Here is an 18515-nt window from a genome sequence, read left to right as displayed (position 1 = left end):
TTGCTTGTTTGTTTACTTATTTATTTATTTCAAAACTTTTGTCAATGGTGTAGGTTCTTTATTTCTGTTCCAGAAAATTAGCACATGATACCACTGATATCAGCTATATGTACATATATATTCTATTTTATAAAAAGTGTTCATTCATTAAGATTAGGAAATAAGGTATGTTCATAGTTAATAAATATGATGCTGTTACTTTGAAAAAAATCTGTATTTGTCACAGATATGTTTATAAAAATTGCTTGGTAAATTTTAATCACTATTGTTTTTCTTTCTCACTAGTCACAGTGCTTTATTGGCTACACATTTCTGATTGAACAACCTTGCATCTTGGGACCACATATAGACTTTTAATTTGACTCAATATTTGCTAAAACTTGCAGAGAACACTTCCTTCCCTTTGTAAATGACAAAAAGAGCCTAAACTGGTCTGTGAGGGATGTCATTGGCTTTCCATAGGGGTTATGTTGAACCTGTGGTTAGCTTAGGGCAGGGTGAACATTTTAATAGTGTCCACTCTTCTCATCCGTGAACACATGCCTTCTTCTCAATCTGTGCGTGCATGATCTACAATTTCTTTAACTGATGATTTATAATTTTTGCCATAGAAATTCTTTTCCTTTTTGTTAAGTTTATTCATAGGCAATTTGTGTACCAATTATGAATGGGATTCTTGTCTTGATTTCTGTTTCCCATAATTGGATCCTACTGTATTGCAATGCTATTGATTTTTGTATGCTGATTTTGTATTCTGCGTCTTTGCCATACTTATTTTCTAATAGATTTTTTATGAAGTCTTATGATTTTTCTGTCTATAAATTACCATGTCATCTGTAGTGCTAACAACTTGGCTTCCTCCTTTCCAGATGATAATCTTTATTTCTTTCTGTTGCTGGATTGCTCTAGCTATCACTTCTCGTATTGAGTTGGATAATGAGGTGGAAGTGGACATTTGGGGTTTATTCAAGATCTTTGAGAACGAGCCTTCTTTTTTCGGTTTGGCATTATGTTAGCTGTTGGCTTATTATTTATGTTCTTTAGTGCATACTGACTTATAAGTATTGTATGAATGTTAAGTCACCTACCAAATCTCCCTATTCCCTATTACATGTGTAGAGTGGGATACTTGTATGTTATATGTATATAAGTATTGTCATAAGTGTCACCACGGGACCTTCTTACCTTTAGTAATGATATGCCAAATATTCATCTTATTTGGTGGTATACACTTATGAAATGGATTTGTTTAAAATTTTTAATAGGTAACATATCTTTCTGTGTTATATATACTATTATGCCTAATACTCAGAATGTAATATCTTGATAGTTATTGCACAAGAAAGTCGAGACAGGTTTCCTAGGGTCCTGTGGCCTTAAGCTCCAGGATCTAGCTCATGCTCAGAATCTTTGATTGCTCTAATTGACCATGTGGCACAGTCTTGTGGTTTTATGTAGAGAATATTATCCCGTTGTATACATACAGCAGAAACTGGGGGAACTGACTGGTAGGTGACATGGCATTCACACACTAGTAATTTAGACAGTATTCCAATCTACCTTTCCACTACTTCATATGTAGTTTTGTGAGGGTTTTTCTCCTTTTAATGTAGATGTTCTGTATGGCTGCACAGAGTGTTCTCTCCGTAGAACCAGAAGCCAGGCATGAAGGCTGTGGAAAACGAAAAGAGACTTAGAAGTACTAAGATTTGCATGGCAGCTCTCCAGGTTACTGTCCCTTAATCATGGGCTTTCTCTTGGTCACTACTTGATAGGTTTCGTGGGCTCTCATTTATCGTTGACCGGCTACATTGCACGGGCCGTGTGTGGAATCTTTGCCTGCTGCAGACCTTTGGGGGACCTTCTGGCCTTGGTCTTCATGTGTATGACTCCCCCAAGCAGGGTTGAACCCAGAGTATGGACAGCATTGCCTTTCTTGTCACTTCAGAGACTATGCTGAGCTGCCAAAGATCCAGGGACTGGATCTTCCCTCTGTTGGAACTGCTCCATACTAGACACCCCCGCTCCATTCCTTGCTGCCTTCTGACCTGGTTCCATATCCTTAGTGGCCTCTGGTGATCCTGTGCTGTGCTTCTCTTTGGGAGCTTGCCCACTGGACTGGATTGTATAGTAATGATTTTCCTTCGTACACAAGTTAGGTTAAGAATTTTGTTCTCCTCTTATTAAAATTATTTCTCAATGTAATTTGTTTTGTAAGCCTCCCATAGTTATGTTAAACACATGATTGCCAAATACCAGTTCAAAGTCAGTTGCTCTTACATGAGATGAAATCCATGCTCAGAAAATTTGGCAGTACGAGCGGCTCTTTTTTTTTCAAACAGACTCTCACACATTTTTTTCTTTACTCCAAACTGGCAAAGTAATCCCCCATATTAGACGTGGAATTATATATGTACGCACTGTGCTTAGTCACCATTTCCTAAGGAATTGGCATTTCTTTTGCTATTCACTAATTACAAGTCACTGTCCTGCAATATCGCAAGAGTTCAGTACTCAGTGAGTGCTGGGTCCCAGCGTTAGCCGATTCTGAATAGCTGTGCAACTCAAACATGACATTTCACCCGTATCTTCATCTATAATGTGAAGCTGAAAATATACCTTAGTGGTTATTACTATTAAACCTCTTAGTAGCCTGGTAACTCTATCTTGTCCTACAGTGATATTGATGGTGTTTTGTGCTTGAAACTTACCTCTATAAGTTTCTCAGATGTGATTAATTTTTATAAATTGTTAGTAACTTAAGAAGTAGAGTCAAATGCCTAAATCAGCAGCAACAGTTTAGCAAAATATTTGGTAAGTGGCTAGAGTGTTTGAGATCATGTAAGGATAGCCCTGTTGCATCTCTGAATTTACACTATATTTCCTTTGGTGACTGTAATGTTAAGCATTGTAAAATTAAAGCTTATACATTAATGAAATCAAGTGTCAGGCTAACATGAGTTTTGCTAAAAGCAAACTTTGCGGCCTGAACACTTTCCTGAAAATGGTAACAACAGATTTGGCCTTAGTGTTGTACTTATTTGGATGGAGAAGGCTTCTTTAGTGCCTGACGCATTGTCCTAAGGACCCACATGTGGATCTCCAGCAGAAGTCAGGGCTAGGGACACATATCTGCAACCCCAGTGCTGGAGTGGGGTGGGGGGCATGAAAACAGGTGGATTAATGGAGCTCTTTAGCGAGCCAGCCAGCAGAGCCAAAGGGTGAACTTCAGACTCGGTGAGAGACCCTGCCTCAAAATTAAGGTAGAAAGCAACCGAAGAGTGCACTCAGGTTGGAAGCCCCCACACAAACGCACAGACATGCATGTGTGTATACACACACACACACACACACACACACACACGTGGGGAACATTTTCGGGTGTTGTGAAGAACAGTCTCAGAGTGCTGCCCACAAACTGCTCAGCTGCTGTTGGTGACACCAGTGTCTGGACTTGTCCAACCTTTCATAAAACAAATACTTGAAAGATTTGTGAGGAAGCTGCTTCGCAAGATTTATCCATCACTTACTCACACTCAACAGGATTGAAGTTTTCATATCCTTTGAAATTACTGAATAGTTAAAAATGATCGCATAGACGTTAAGATAACTCTGGATATGATCATTTCTGTTTCCTTTGGCCTATTGGTAGGTTTGGTAAATAATTGTGATTTTCATAATTTTGAAGTTATTTTGGTTCACTAACACTTTATTGAACCAGCTGTTGGATTTAATAGTAACATAGATTTAATCAAGTTTAGTGTGTCTTTTTCTAATGTTTAAAAGAAAGTTACATTGGTATAGATTCAGCTTCAGCAGATGATTAGATAGAAGTTTTGAATCAATTAGTGTGTTTAACACCATTTCATGTAACTGAGAGAAATTGTTTCTGAGTTTTAAAATCCCTTAAGTGCCCAGTTGAATTCTTACACAGCAGAAACCGAGTATCTAAAAATAGATTCACACATGATAACTGCTTTAATTTGGGAAGAATGACATTCTAGTCTCCTTTTCTTCTTCATATGAAGCCAACATTACTTGAACTCCCTTAGTATTTGCTTCCACTGAATTGTTTTGTGTTAAATTTAGTGCTGGGGAGGTAGTAATGAGCTTGTCATATAAGAATGAGAACCTGAGTTCAATGTACAGAACTTATGTCAAAAACCAGATGTGGTATCCTGGGATGTAATCCCAAGGATAAGAAGCAAATATAGGTGGATCCCTGAGACTTGCTGGTCAGCTAGCCAGTGTATTTGGTATGTCTCCAGGCGACTTAGAGACCCTGTCTCAGAAAAAAGCAGAACCTGTTTGAAAAGGTGTCTGATACTAAGCTCAGAGTTGTTCTCTGACATTCACACACAACCATTAGACAGAAAACAATCTGGAAAACTTATCCTATGTTCTGCAAGATTAATCTATACATGATTGCAAGTGAATGAAACAAATCACAAGCCCCATGTATTGTTATCCATCCAGAAAGCTTAACTAATCTGCGTGTGTGTTAGTAGAATCCAGTCACACTAGTAATAAAGTTTTAATTTGTATAAAGTTTATATGATCATAATATTTTGATAATTACACTTCCTGTTTTGGTTGCTATTGTATTTCTACAGCTTTTGAACTAAAATTTAGTGATATTATTTTTCAAAACCAAATTTCCTCTTATGGAAAGTAAAGTTTATCCTCTTAATTCTGACAATTCAAAATTAGCTTTATATATTCCATCATGCATATAAAAATTTACTCGTTTAAAAAATTAATTATTTCATATTTCTTGAAGGAACCAATTACCAGAGGTTGCAGAGTCTCCCATCTTGCAGAAATGGGTGCTTGGTTGAAATTTGAGTTATGGATATATAATAAAATATCCAATTTATCCAAAATGTCCAAAGGAAATTCTCCTTAACCTTTGTAGTATTTCATCAGTAAATTCGTTGTGTGAGTAAATTATATTAGTGGAATTTTTACTGTTCTTAGGCACAAGCTCCTTCTTGACTTCTTTTTATGAATATACTGCCTTGCTAATGCAAGTTTCTTATGAAGCAAATGAGTTTTATTTTATTTTTAATCACCAACCTCCAATAAGGGTTAAACACAGTGGAAGCAGCAGCAGCAACAGGTATTTTAATATGTTTTTCCCTTTCTTGTTGAGAAGGTCATGCTAGGGACCTAAGCTAAGTCTCTGAATATGTTCCTCAAGCACTTGGCTGGGGTTAGACTCCTCCTGGTCTGTGACCTTTCTTCTTCTTCTTCTTCTTCTTCTTCTTCTTCTTCTTCTTCTTCTTCTTCTTCTTCTTCTTCTTCTTCTTCTTCTTCTTCTTCTTTTTCATAGTATATTTTTATTACTTAAAACAGTTTTATATTTAAAGTATTTCAATTAAAAATATTTATATTTTTATCGTGTTTTTTCCCCTTCCCCCAATTCCTTCCTCTCCCCTTCCCTATTCACCCAAATTTAAGATCTTCCTCAAAAACTAAACAAAAAAACCAACTTCTAAAGAAAAGTCTGTGTTTGTCTCCTGCTCTGTGAGGGAGACGGTTCATGCGAGTGTCACATTCACGTGTGGGTACATTACCGCACATTTGATGGTTCATGCGAGTGTCACATTCACGTGTGGGTACATTACCGCACATTTGATGGTTCATGCGAGTGTCACATTCACGTGTGGGTACATTACCGCACATTTGATGGTTCATGCGAGTGTTACATTCATGTGTGGATACATTACCTCACATTTGATGGTTCATGCGAGTGTTACATTCATGTGTGGGTACATTAGCGCACATTTGATGGTTCATGCGAGTGTTACATTCATGTGTGGGTACATTACCTCACATTTGATGGTTCATGCGAGTGTTCCATTCATGTGTGGGTACATTACCTCACATTTGATGGTTCATGCGAGTGTTCCATTCATGTGTGGGTACATTACCTCACATTTGATGGTTCATGCGAGTGTTCCATTCATGTGTGGGTACATTACCTCACATTTGATGGTTCATGCGAGTGTTACATTCATGTGTGGGTACATTACCTCACATTTGATGGTTCATGCGAGTGTTCCATTCATGTGTGGGTACATTACCTCACATTTGATGGTTCATGCGAGTGTTCCATTCATGTGTGGGTACATTAGCACACATTTGATGGTTCATGCGAGTGCTCCATTCATGTGTGGGTACATTACCTCACATTTGATGGGTCATGCGAGTGTTCCATTCATGTGTGGGTACATTACTGCACATTTGACGGTTGATGCGAGTGTTCCATTCATGTGTGGGTACATTACCTCACATTTTACTTTCTACTTATGCTTGTCACATGATCTACCTTTATTTTATCATAGTTTCAAAGCAAAATTGCATTGTTACATACATCAAACTGAATTAATTTCTTAATGGCTGTGAGACTTACTAATGTTATTTTACTATTTGTTTATAGATGCTACCATGTGTGCATGTCTGTATGTGTGTGTGAGAGAGAGAGATAATAATATGTATCTATTTACATGTATATAAACTTAAATTCAGTGTACCCCTTAATGTCTCACTAAGGAATGAAAGGCAATTATAGTATGTCTCTCTACTTGTAATACCTCTAGACACAATGATGATTTTTGAAACTTTTTTGTGTAGGTAGCCCAGTATTGTGAAGCTTCTGAGTGGAGGTAGCCCAGTAAGGTGCAGCTTCTGAGGATAGATACCCCAATACTCTTACTGGAGAAGCTTATAATATAAGATCGTTTGACTGAGAAGTCAGTTTTTCCAAACGAGCTTCGTTATAGCTTTGAATTACACAATGTGGAAGAACACATTAGACTTACATAAAATCAAATTGGCTTCAGACTTATGTAGAGTGAAATTATCCTGTTTATGAGAACATATTTCTAGACCACATTGTCAGAATAAGTTCATACAGTGAAGGTTAAAATTCCAATTTCAAAATTTAATAATATTATATTTAGTGATTGATAGTAGTATTAGGCTCTTTATGCTTTAAATAGTGATAGTCAACTCTTTCTTATTATGGAAATTTGAACTTTTACTTTTTCCCCTAACACTTAAATTTTATCATTAAATATTTAAAACATTATTGCTCTGTTATAATTAGAAACATCTTATATTGAAAATAAATCATGCCATAGTTTTTTTAGAGCTAGAAATGGCTTCTGTTTAATAGTTAGGATTTAAAGACTGTTTTATTTAATTTCTTGCTTTTTAATATAGAATTTAAGATTACCTTTAGACACAGATGTCAGAAATGAGTTATGATGGGAATATTTTGGTGGTTGTGTTGTGAATGGGCTTCCATTTTCGGTGAAATTAGTGAATGCTATGTATATTGAAATGTGTTGCGTTTTACTAATTTACTGTCTAAGGACAACAATGGGACACAAATTTACAGGTGACAAATATGATTTCTTAAGCACTGGTATAAAAAACCCATATTGTAACTTTATCAGGGTTTTTTTTTTTTTTGTCTCAGTTACAGCAAAAAAAAACCTTTCTCCAGTGTTTGCATCCAGTATACTCTCTTGGGAGAGCAGACCCTGATGAGTATATTTTAATCTGACAGTGGTTTTCTTTGATTATTTTGCTTTGTTTTGTTTATCAAGACAGGTTCTCTATGTGTAACAGCCTTACCTGTCCTGGAAATCTCTCTGTAGATCAGGCTGGCCTCAAACTCAAAGATATCCACCTGCCTCAGCCTCCCTGAGTGCTGGGATTAAAGACATGTGCCATCATTGCCTGGCCTGACAGAGGTTTTTGGTTTTGTTTTGTTTTGTTTTTAAATGACATTTTATCCATGTCCCTTGTTGGGTTTGGATATCCTCATTTAAATGTCTTCTCACTAAGAAAAAATACTCTGTTGTTTAAAATCAAACCATATTTTTTATAATTCTGTCCTATTTTAATATTTAAGAGGTCTATACTTTTATGCTAAAAATCTGCACATGCAGGAATATATTTCTTGAGTTCTGCAGAGAATCTCTGGCAAATTTTATGCTGGTTAAACATGCCTTACCAAACAGTAACTATTTCATGAATAAAATGGAAAGTCAGGATATTTGCAAATACACCAGCAGTATAGGACTAAGATCCTGGGTAACCGGGAACAAGTCTTGCAGACATTTGGGCATCAGAGTTCCTAACAGAGTGTATTTTTTGTCAGACTTGGAATGTTTGATATACATAGGTATCTTGGCAAGAGATCTGAGGTCCAAACAGACATAACTCTATATAGTATTTCCAACATGCACCCTGTTGGATGCATACTGTCTTGTATTGTTGTTGTGAAGTATTCTGCTTGTGGTGTTACATCAGTCCTAAAAACAGTTTAGATACTAGAAAATTTTTGATTTTGGTTTTCAGAATAAAGAACATTTAAACTCAGTGAGAAAAGCTTCACAACCTGATAGGAAAATGGACAAATAATGTTAATAAACATTTTCAGAAAGACCATTTAAATTTATAACAATGAACTTCACTCATAATTTTAAACACAGGTAAAAATACAAGACTTCACACTGATCATTCTATGTGAATATCTATATATTTAATAACAACAAAGAAGGGACGATCATGAATCTCTGCTGATAGTCTAGATATGAAATTTATTTTTCATTTTCAATGTTTTCAGATAGACTTCTAAATGCGAGCATATGATCATGATTTCTTTAGAGACAGGCTAGGAGATTCTGCACATTTGCTAAAAATGACTTAATTTTCACATTGGATCCTTCATATTGTTTTGTCTTTCTTCACAATGGCATGAAGTCTATAACATTTAAAACAGGGTTGGAGAAATGGAACACAGAGTGATTTTAGTAAAACTCATGAGTTAATACTGCGTGAACATCTCTTGTATATCACAAGGCCTGTGGGCATGCTGGGGGACATAGTGTTGAGTAGAATATTGTCTCTTCTAGTTTCAAAAACCAATAGGATCATATCACTTTCTAAGTTAATAGATTCCATATGAATGGTTTTCCCTTTGTGGACTACAGAACAGTTTACATGGTTTAAATTAATTAATCTTCTCCAAGGTCCTACAAAGTAATCATAGCACCATATTGCCTGAAGAGAAAGAGAAGCACGCTGACTCATTAAATGAGTTTTCTCATTTAAAGCTCAGAGCAACCCTACAGAGTGGGGACATTGTCATCTCCATTTTATGGATGACAGGGAAAATGCTAAGCTCTTTAAGATGCCTAACAACTTGAGAATGTAAGTCTCTCCACTCTCCCCAAATGGTTCTGTCTGAACCTTAGTCAGCAATTTGAGTTTTTTTCCCTTTTCAAGCGCACGATGTAAGATTCATAGGTTAAGTAATTAGTTTAGGATTATGCCGACGGCAGTATGCAGTTCACTGCCTCTGATTAGAGAAGAGAGTTCTGCAGAGAAGGACAGAGAAAGTCATTGTGATGGCACCCAGTCCTGATAAGCACGAGCCATGAATCCAGGGTTCATAACTTCGCCAGGCAAACAGCTACAGTAAAAAGAGCGTGCTTGCCTCTCCGAACTCATTTCCTCTATCCAGATAGTAACCAACTTACTTGTGATATCAAATAGATTCAGTATGGATTCTTGAGTTCTGAGAAACTTTGAAGATCGTGGAACAAAAACCTGATGCTAATTTAAAGCCTGCCTCTACTTTGTCAAAGGAGTGAGCCATTTAGATCAAGGGCTGTGCGCAACTTTTCTGGAGGATGATCCAAAACCAGCAGACAGAAGGCCTTACACTTCTTAACGGTCGCAAGTGTGCACATGCGTGTCCTGCCGTTCCTGTCACTCGCTGCTCCTTGGTTTGCAGACCTCAGTGTTCGAGCACGCTGGTTTGTAGTCTAGTATGTTCCATAGAGGCCTCTTTTTGCTGCACGTACGAAACAAAAGCCGGGTAGTTTAAGATGGCAAGGTTTATGCGCCTTCCCTCACATTGACACAGCTCTCAACTGAATGTTTGTGTTTAGTCTGACTTGGGGACATTGGCCTCGACGATGTGCCTTCCCTGTGTGGCAGACATCTGTGGGATTAAGAGCTCGAGTTGTTTCTCTTGCTGTGTGCAGAAGCAGGTCGACACACGTACGCTGATGTGAAGCAGACAATGTGACCTGAACAGGATTGTTAAACCAGGAGGAGGCGTGGCTTAGTGGGTTAAGCAATACTTAACTTGAGTTTTCCACACGTGCTCTTCGTTCTCATTAACTTTAGTGACGAACTTTAAAAGAAATACAGGGGCTCGCTAATGGCAAGAATGAGTCAACGCAGCAAAGCTGAGTGAAATAATAAGTGTTTGCTTAAGTGAGGGGTCCCTTGCTCACCCAGAGGGCTCCAGAGCTGTGTTCCCTCTCACCAAAGCCTGGCTCACAGGAAGAGCAGGGGATGACTTAGTATATCCTTCCCGTTCATTCCATAGAGTGACAGCGGGCAGGAGAGAAACGGAGGTGGCAGCACCTAACCAATGTCTTAAATTCCTTTTAACTTGCAGCAAATTCCGTAAAGCTAGAAATGCAGAGTGATGAAGAGTGTGACAGAAAACCCCTGAGCCGCGAAGATGAGATCAGGGGCCATGATGAGGGGAGCAGCCTAGAAGAACCCCTAATTGAGAGCAGCGAGGTGGCTGACAACAGGAAAGTCCAGGATCTTCAAGGCGAGGGAGGAATCCGGCTTCCGAATGGTAAACTGAAATGTGACGTCTGTGGCATGGTTTGCATTGGGCCCAATGTGCTTATGGTACATAAAAGGAGTCACACTGGTAAGCAGCTGAACGAATAACCTGATGACTGCCCGTGCATCTGATGTTGATATGACCTGACATCGACTCTCTTTCCTTTTTATTCAGGGGTGGCAATGTGAAGTTACCTTTTCAGAATTCTGCTAGTATTGGATTGCTGGGAAGCAGAAAGTAGCCTGGGTCTTGACTTCCAGTCTTCCAATCTGAATAGCATGTCAGAAAAGAAGTTTGGGAATCAGTTTCCACAGTTCTTACTATAGCAATAATATGATAAGGGTTCAAAAGGTATAGGAGAATTTCATTGAGTAATTTAATCTTTTTATATTTCTATACGTATTTTACCATACCCATTGGGCAGGTAATATAGTTTGCTTCCTAGGACCTTATACTACAAAATAGCATTCACACATTTATATAAGGATGGACTATTTTCACTTTGGTTACCTCTGTTAAGTATTATTTCTGGTCAGTCTTGCCTATCAAAGGTCTCTGCAGCAGGGGTTATTTCTCTAGGTCAAGGAGGTTACTATCCTCTTACAATTTTTAGTTTTATCTCTGTAAAAAGATGGTTAGGGTGGGTACGTAGGTAGAAATATTGAATTGTGGGATGAGGTGAGAAAAATGCCTGTGGATAATTTAATATATGCTTCTAGGCATTGAGAGCTACAAGTACTTCATAAAAACAGGCCAGATGAGGAGGGGAGAGACTTATATAAGTCTTCTCAAAGCTTTTGATTGAGGGAAGTAGGAAAAAAATGACAAGAGGCAAGGAAGGGAAGAGTGGGTAAACGCAACACAATGAGGTTGTGTCTGTGTTTAAATGGATAACAGCTAATCTTTTATGACGTTTCAAGTTGAGCTGTGCATGGTGGCATGCACCTGTGATTCCAGTGTTCGCAGTTAGAGGCAGGTGGAACACAAGTTCAAGGTCATCCTAACATAAAGTTTGAGGCCAGCCTGTGCTACATGAGACTGTCCCCAAACCAAACAACAACAAAATTTTTAAGTTAGGATTGGTGGCACACACCTTAGCCCCAGCACTTGGGAGACAGAGGCAGGAGGATCTCTGTGAATTCAAAACCAACCTGGTGGTGTACATATTGAGTTTCAGGATAGTCAGGGCTGTATAGTGAGATCCTTTCTAATAAAGAAGGAAAAAAATAAAGGAATGTATCTTTCAACAAAATATGATGGTATTCTCTAGTAAAATATTAATAATTAATATTATCAGTTGTAAACTGCGATAGTCTTTGGAAAGAATGAGAAATCACAGGAAAGTAATTTATTTTAAAATTTTAATTCTAAATCATCAGTTTAAAAATTTTATCCTAAAAAATATGCTGTAATTACATACTAAAACATTTTTAGTTTAGATCTCTCATGACACACATTTGAGGAAAGTCAAGTTGTCTGACTTGTGTCCCTTACCTAGAAAAAAATCACCAGCGAGACTGGAACCATGGTACTGTGATTTCTAGGCTAGTGTAGTGTGAGCACACACGCTTGGACTATCACTACACCAACGTCTTATTATAAAGTGTCCCTGGAAACTAACTAAAAACTGGCCCAGTAGAATTTCCACATTCAGATTAAGGTAATCATATCATCACCTTCCCATCTATTAATTTTCTATCATAACTAGTATTGTTGCTTTGTTATGAATATTTTTAAAAACAACATTATGTTTAAAATGTTTATGTCACTAATGAATTTTTCCTTTAATATTTTAAAAGTCTTGGGGAAAGTTAAGATATACAAAAACTTTGGTTTCTCTTCAATAAGAAAGTAAAAGACAAGACTATAAAATTAATCTACTTTTATTTCCTGCCTCGGAAATAATACTGGTTTGGAAAAGGAGTCTACAAAACTCCCCATTTATTATGTTATGTTAGAGTGAGTATTCTGTAGAACGTAACACCCATTTAATTTTCCTTTGCAATATTAAAACAGTTCAGTTACTTTGTAGTATTTGAATTTTACTTACTGATATATTTAAGACTGAAGTCTATACTAAGTACTAGTTTGGGAAGATCTTTAATAAATCTTTTGTGTTCTTATTTAAGAGAATTCAAAGAACACAAGAACTGTTTTTTGAAGATGAAGTTTTAATTTGTATTTTATTGTATCTGTTGTGAAATTCACTGGTTTTTTTTTCAAAATAAAATAGTCAAGCACATACTCCACTTTCCATTCCATATTTGTTACAAAAGTGGAATAGAATTATTTGAACATTGAAAATGATGTAACTTGTATAGGACTTGATTATAAATTATTCCACAGATTTGTACAGGTCCTAGAATATGAGGCTCACTAATTAGGACATGGATAAAATTACTAAGCAACCATTTGAAGTTCACTCAAGAGCACAAACTCCTTTGCCTTACTGACCTATTTTGAACACTAGAATTCCTCCTTCAGATTTGGGAGACTTTTATTAATTTCAATAGATAGTCATAGAGATACTTAGGATACTGGGATGCTCTGTTCGAGCTGTCATCTTAAAATAGGCCTTCACTATATATTTCTGATGACTGACTGAGTTGATCCCAATTGACTGTCATGTTCTCACTTCTACTGTGATACTGTTTGGTGACAGGCTTCTTTGGGTTTCTTTAAACTAACTGGAGAACTGTGTAGTCAGAATCTAGTCTTTAACCGAGTGTATTAGGAAATACTGCCTCATTTTAGTGCTGCCCACCTTTAAAACATTTTATGTGTAGCTAAACAAAAGCCACTCTCTTAAATCCTTGGTGATGCCCTTAAGAAGCTTATAAATTATCTAATATACAATTAACAGTGAATAGAAAGTATAAAACCACCGAATTTTTTCAGTTACATGGGATATCAGATCTAATGCATCTTTCTTCTATCTCTCCTGTTCTCTACTAAAGTGCCAGTTCCTGTGTCTTTAATCGCTTGCTGTTACTTCTTTGGCATTGTTACTTTAATAAATAATCAGGTAATATTTTCATCAGATACTTCAGGCACTCTTCACTGAGAATGTAGGGTACAGAAAAATAAATAAGCAAGCCAATAAATAAATGAATAAATAAGGGTAGTGACTTAGTTCACACATGGATATGAATGTGTGATGAAATTATAAATACAGACAATCCTTAAGTTTGATCCTTTTGGGGATATAGCTCTCCTGTCTTTGCAAACTGTGGCATTTTCTCTTCACTCTGGTGTTCCAAGGTTCTGTTCTGTTCAGTCGACAGTAACTCGGTGGGCTAGCGTTAAAGACCAATGCCAGCTTAGCATGAAAGCACACATGTGATGCATGGATACAAAGCAAGAAAGAGCAGGGGTTTGAGACCAGTCTCTCTTACAGAACAAGTTCAAGGCCAGCTTGAGCTTCGCAACACCTCACATCTAAAAGTCACGACACACAAGCACTCATAATCAACTTTAAAAAAAAGATGCGTACGGTGACATCTCAGGTAGATGTCTTTACTGTTAGTCCAGTCTTCCGTAGCCACCAATGGGAAGATCAGTTGTCACCAATACAATAACCTACTTTGGTTTTGAACCAGATTGTTCTGCAATATTAGCGCTGTGAGCAAGGAATCTGTTGGGATTTTAAAATTTTTGTTTCCATTTGTATATGAAGAATATAATACATTATATAAAATATAAACTGACTCGAAAAGAACCAACTGACTCTCCATTTGGTTTATAAAACAAATTAAAATAATTATGCATTGTTTAAAGCCCTTATGACAATATATCATTGTTTTGCATTTATATAGAGAAAAAGTAGGTAATTTTTTTACCTAAATTTAAGATAATTCTACCTGTATTTCCATAATGTTTAGCCTGGGGCATATCCTACAGTATCGAATATCAGGATTCCTAACATTTTATAGAATTTTTTAAATTATTTGATTAATTTTTTTATTAATTAACTATGAAGATAGATAGATAGATAGATAGATGATAGATAAATGATAGATAGATAGATAGATAGATGATAGATAGAGATGTAGTGTATTAAGTAGTCCTAATCTTTAATCATGTATACAAAGAACAGTTAATCTGCTTTATCCTCTAATAGTGGTGTTATTGAGAGTATCACTCTAATTATAAGTTCAGTGTTGAAAGCAGTAACACAACTGTGTTGTCAGAGTGTTAGCCAGTTCTCTGTAGTCCAGCTCCTAAGCGTAGTTAAACAGATTCCATCCTAAGATGAGTAAAGCCTGGAGCTGGCAGCCAAAGAGTAGAGAGCAGCGCTGGGGAAGTAATACTAATTCACCCCAGTATTTCTCTGAGTTTAGCTGTTGAAATCACAGTAGCCTGCTGCTAGAGCCGGTTCTGTTTTCAGAGGGAGCTCCAGGTTAAAGCACACCTTGCCTGGTTCTTTACATCTCATGCCTGTGGACGCAGAGTCCTCCTTACCCACACAGCAACAGAGCCATATACCAGATGTCCATGGAGTCCCTGTCATTTCATCCCCTCTCTGTGGTGTTCTTAGTAAAAGTTTCGAAGCTATCTGGGGCGTTTGTAACTATGAACTCTGTTACTCCATCATTAGTCTCAAAACTTGACTACATTACTCTAGCCTTAGATTAAAATTTTTGAAATTTGTTCCTCTGTAGTATTATTTCCTTTTCAGACTAGCCTTATTTTAAATAGTGAATTAATTACTTTAATGTAGGGATTAAAACCATCTATTCAAATATTAGAAATGATTTGAAGACAGTGTCAATCTGCTTGCTGCAAAAGCAAACACAAATCTAAATTTTTAACAGACCTATTATTTAATTTCCTTTTAAAGTTATTGTGTCCCAGTTTGTCACTTTACTAGGAAAAGCTTACACACAGCGTCCAAGAGTAAAATCGAACAATTGAAGTAAAAAGTATATTTTATATTTGCTCTTTTATTCATTCACAAAGCCACTTTGTTGAGTATCCCTCTCAACATGTCATGTCCATGTCAGGGTGGAAGGCAGATAATTATGATTTTTAAAATTGCACTGTGTTATTTCCTTGGAGAAAAAAATCAAAGAATCAAAGCTAAGTTGCATATGTGTATAAAATTTAAAAAGATCTTAAAAACTTAGGTTTAAAAGCCCGTCATTGCAGCACCCACCCAAGAACATGCGCTTGAACACTCTAAGGCAAGAAAACCGTGTGTTTTCTTGGTCTACACAGAAAGATCCCTCTCAAAAAACAAGACAGAATATTTGATCAGAATTAGATTTTTGAGACTGGATATTACTATGTAGATCAGGCCGGCCTTGAACTGACAGAGATCCCTGTCTCTGCCTCCCGAGTGCTAGGATTAAAGGTGTGTGCCACCACTGCCAGCCAGAATTAGATTTTAAAACTAAATGATAAATCTTCTTTGAGTCATTTAGGTTTCAACAAATGAAACTGGTTAAATAAAATTCAGTCTAAGCTAACTTTGATATGCTGAGTTTTTAGCATAATACCTTTTTCAGGACCTTTTGTAAGTTGCAACCCCATGTCTAAAAGAGTAAACCACCACATACAAGTCTTTTGGTGTACTTCATTAACTTTCCAGAGGAGTGCATGCTGTAGAATTCACTCTGCTTGACCTTATTTGGTTATAAAATCTTTAGGTTTTGTAACAAACCTGTGAATATACAGAATATACAGGGGTGGCTGCCAGAAGCGACGAAAGCTTATCTGGTTATTGCCTCCAAGCTTTCTTTAAAAGAGAAACCCTTGGTTTGCATTGTGTAATGGGCCAAATATTTTCTGAGGTTCACTTCACTCTTAAGATAAATTCTCTAGCTAAAGATACATGAGCCTGGCAATTCAGTGTACAAATTATGAAAGCTATGGAAATCATACCTGTCACGTGACAGATACAGAAAAGGCCCTGGCAACTGTAAGGAAGTGTTTCATTTGGTTCTCTCTAAACTCTGAGCTTCCAGGTGAGTTTTTTTCACCGTATTTTTATATGTCAGCTTATCGCTTATTTCAACTGTGCTTAGACACAGGCAAATGAGAAGTCAGAGTATTTTCCTCACGGTTTGATAATACTATATCCTTTTGATCTTGCCAGTGTGAATTTTGTTGCCTCTGATGCCATTGTTGGCTGCCAGTTGAGCGTAATACACAAAACTGATAATGAAGACTTGTGTAACTTTTTGACAGTTTCACTGTAGAGAACCATGAAAAAGGATTCCTGCTAAACAAATGTTTTCTCACAAAACAGCATGCAGAAAATATCTGGAAATATAATATTCTCTGGATTCTCTCAGGCATCCTGGGGATTTTTGCCACAGGTTTCATTGTTAATGGCCAAGAGAACAGAAGTGCGTCTCTATCGAGAGATTTCCTCTGTGCGCACTGAAGGTTTCTTTGTTGTTTATGCCTGTTTTGCTTCTGATCTCAGTGTCAGTATTATCAGATACATTGCCATTGTTGACTTCTGGTTCTTACCTCACCTAGGAGAAAGGGAAGATTTAGTATATATGGAAGATGTTCATTGTGAGCCTAGGGAATTTTCTCTGGTTAACTGTGGATGGCATACTATTCCCTCACGATAACCTGCTTGGTCTTTCCCACTCTGTCTTCAGGTGAGCGCCCCTTCCACTGTAACCAGTGCGGAGCTTCTTTCACCCAGAAGGGCAACCTTCTGAGACACATAAAGTTACACTCTGGAGAGAAGCCGTTCAAATGTCCTTTTTGTAGCTATGCTTGTAGAAGAAGGGACGCTCTCACAGGACACCTCAGGACCCACTCTGGTAAGTGTCACCAAGTCAAAGCTGAAGTCAATAAGGTATAACAGCATTACACTAAGCAGCATGTAGCTTTGGCCTAGAGAATCCTGTACGTTATTGGTGGCATTTCTAGGATGCACATGAGTATTCAAAGATCAACAGACATGAAAAAAGACACTGCTACTAAAGAGTGTCTCACAGATAGAACAGAAAGTTTCAGGTTTTGTGATTATCAAAGCAGTAATCATGTTTAATACTGGGTTATTGGAGCCCAGTGAAATGTTACACTTTTTGATGTTTCTAGAAAACATGAAAGTTGTAGAGTTTCTTAAAAGTCCAGTAGAACTCAGGCTTAGATTGCAGTGAGGAAATCAAACACTTCTTTTTAAACTTGAAAGCACTGTACTCATTAGAAAATTGACTGTTGGAGGAATTTATATTTCATTTAACTTGGCTTATTTTGCTAGCTTTCCAACTGTACTTATTGGGAAAGAGCTGAGCATTTTATCTGCCTCATAAATGATTTAATGATCTAGAGTGTTTGATGTGCTAAGAAAATACTAGCATAGCAATACATAAATGAGGAAGAATAACCAGAAATCTGAATGACTCTCTCTGATTCAACCATGAACTGCTATTGCTGAGGAGTTAATTGTAGAATATTATAATAAAATACTTTCAGAGCAGTTGGATATGCCTTGTTTATCATGGCATGTTAAGTTTTCATGTCAACGTGGAGATCTGAGAAAGCGACATGCTCATGTACATTGAAAGACTGTAACCCAGACAACTGTGGCATGTGACGGGGTGCATGCGCATATTAGCCTTCTTTACACCCTCTTGATATCTCTAAGGCTGAACTTCACTTTCTAATATGTTATGTATTGTAGAAAGCAATTTTAAACATTAACTATTAAATTTGGGACAATTATAAAAGTTAAATTAACATGCATATGAAAACAAAATATTCTAAGACAATATTTACTTTCCTTACTCAGAAATAATTCATTTATTTACATCTCATGTATGTTTTGAAAATTATGCCACTCTATTTATCAATTGCAGTGACATTTTATTATAAAAAGTAT

General features: G+C 36.9%; 1 protein-coding gene across 8 annotated transcripts in view; it reads left to right on the top strand.

The window, feature by feature from the left end:
* The window catches only part of Ikzf2 (IKAROS family zinc finger 2), a 143756-nt gene that overhangs the window by 86729 nt on the left and 38512 nt on the right, over positions 1-18515 (top strand). For all 8 annotated transcript variants that reach the window (XM_075951339.1, XM_075951337.1, XM_075951334.1 and 5 more), the window contains 2 exons: positions 10490-10756; positions 17284-17451. In XM_075951339.1, the coding sequence (XP_075807454.1) occupies positions 10490-10756; positions 17284-17451 (435 nt within the window). The remainder of the gene's footprint in view (positions 1-10489; positions 10757-17283; positions 17452-18515) is intronic.

Source organism: Microtus pennsylvanicus, chromosome 17 (assembly GCF_037038515.1).
Source record: "Microtus pennsylvanicus isolate mMicPen1 chromosome 17, mMicPen1.hap1, whole genome shotgun sequence".
Lineage (NCBI taxonomy): Eukaryota > Metazoa > Chordata > Mammalia > Rodentia > Cricetidae > Microtus > Microtus pennsylvanicus.
Note: the sequence above shows the minus strand (reverse complement) of the source record. Positions and strands in the feature narration are given on the sequence as shown.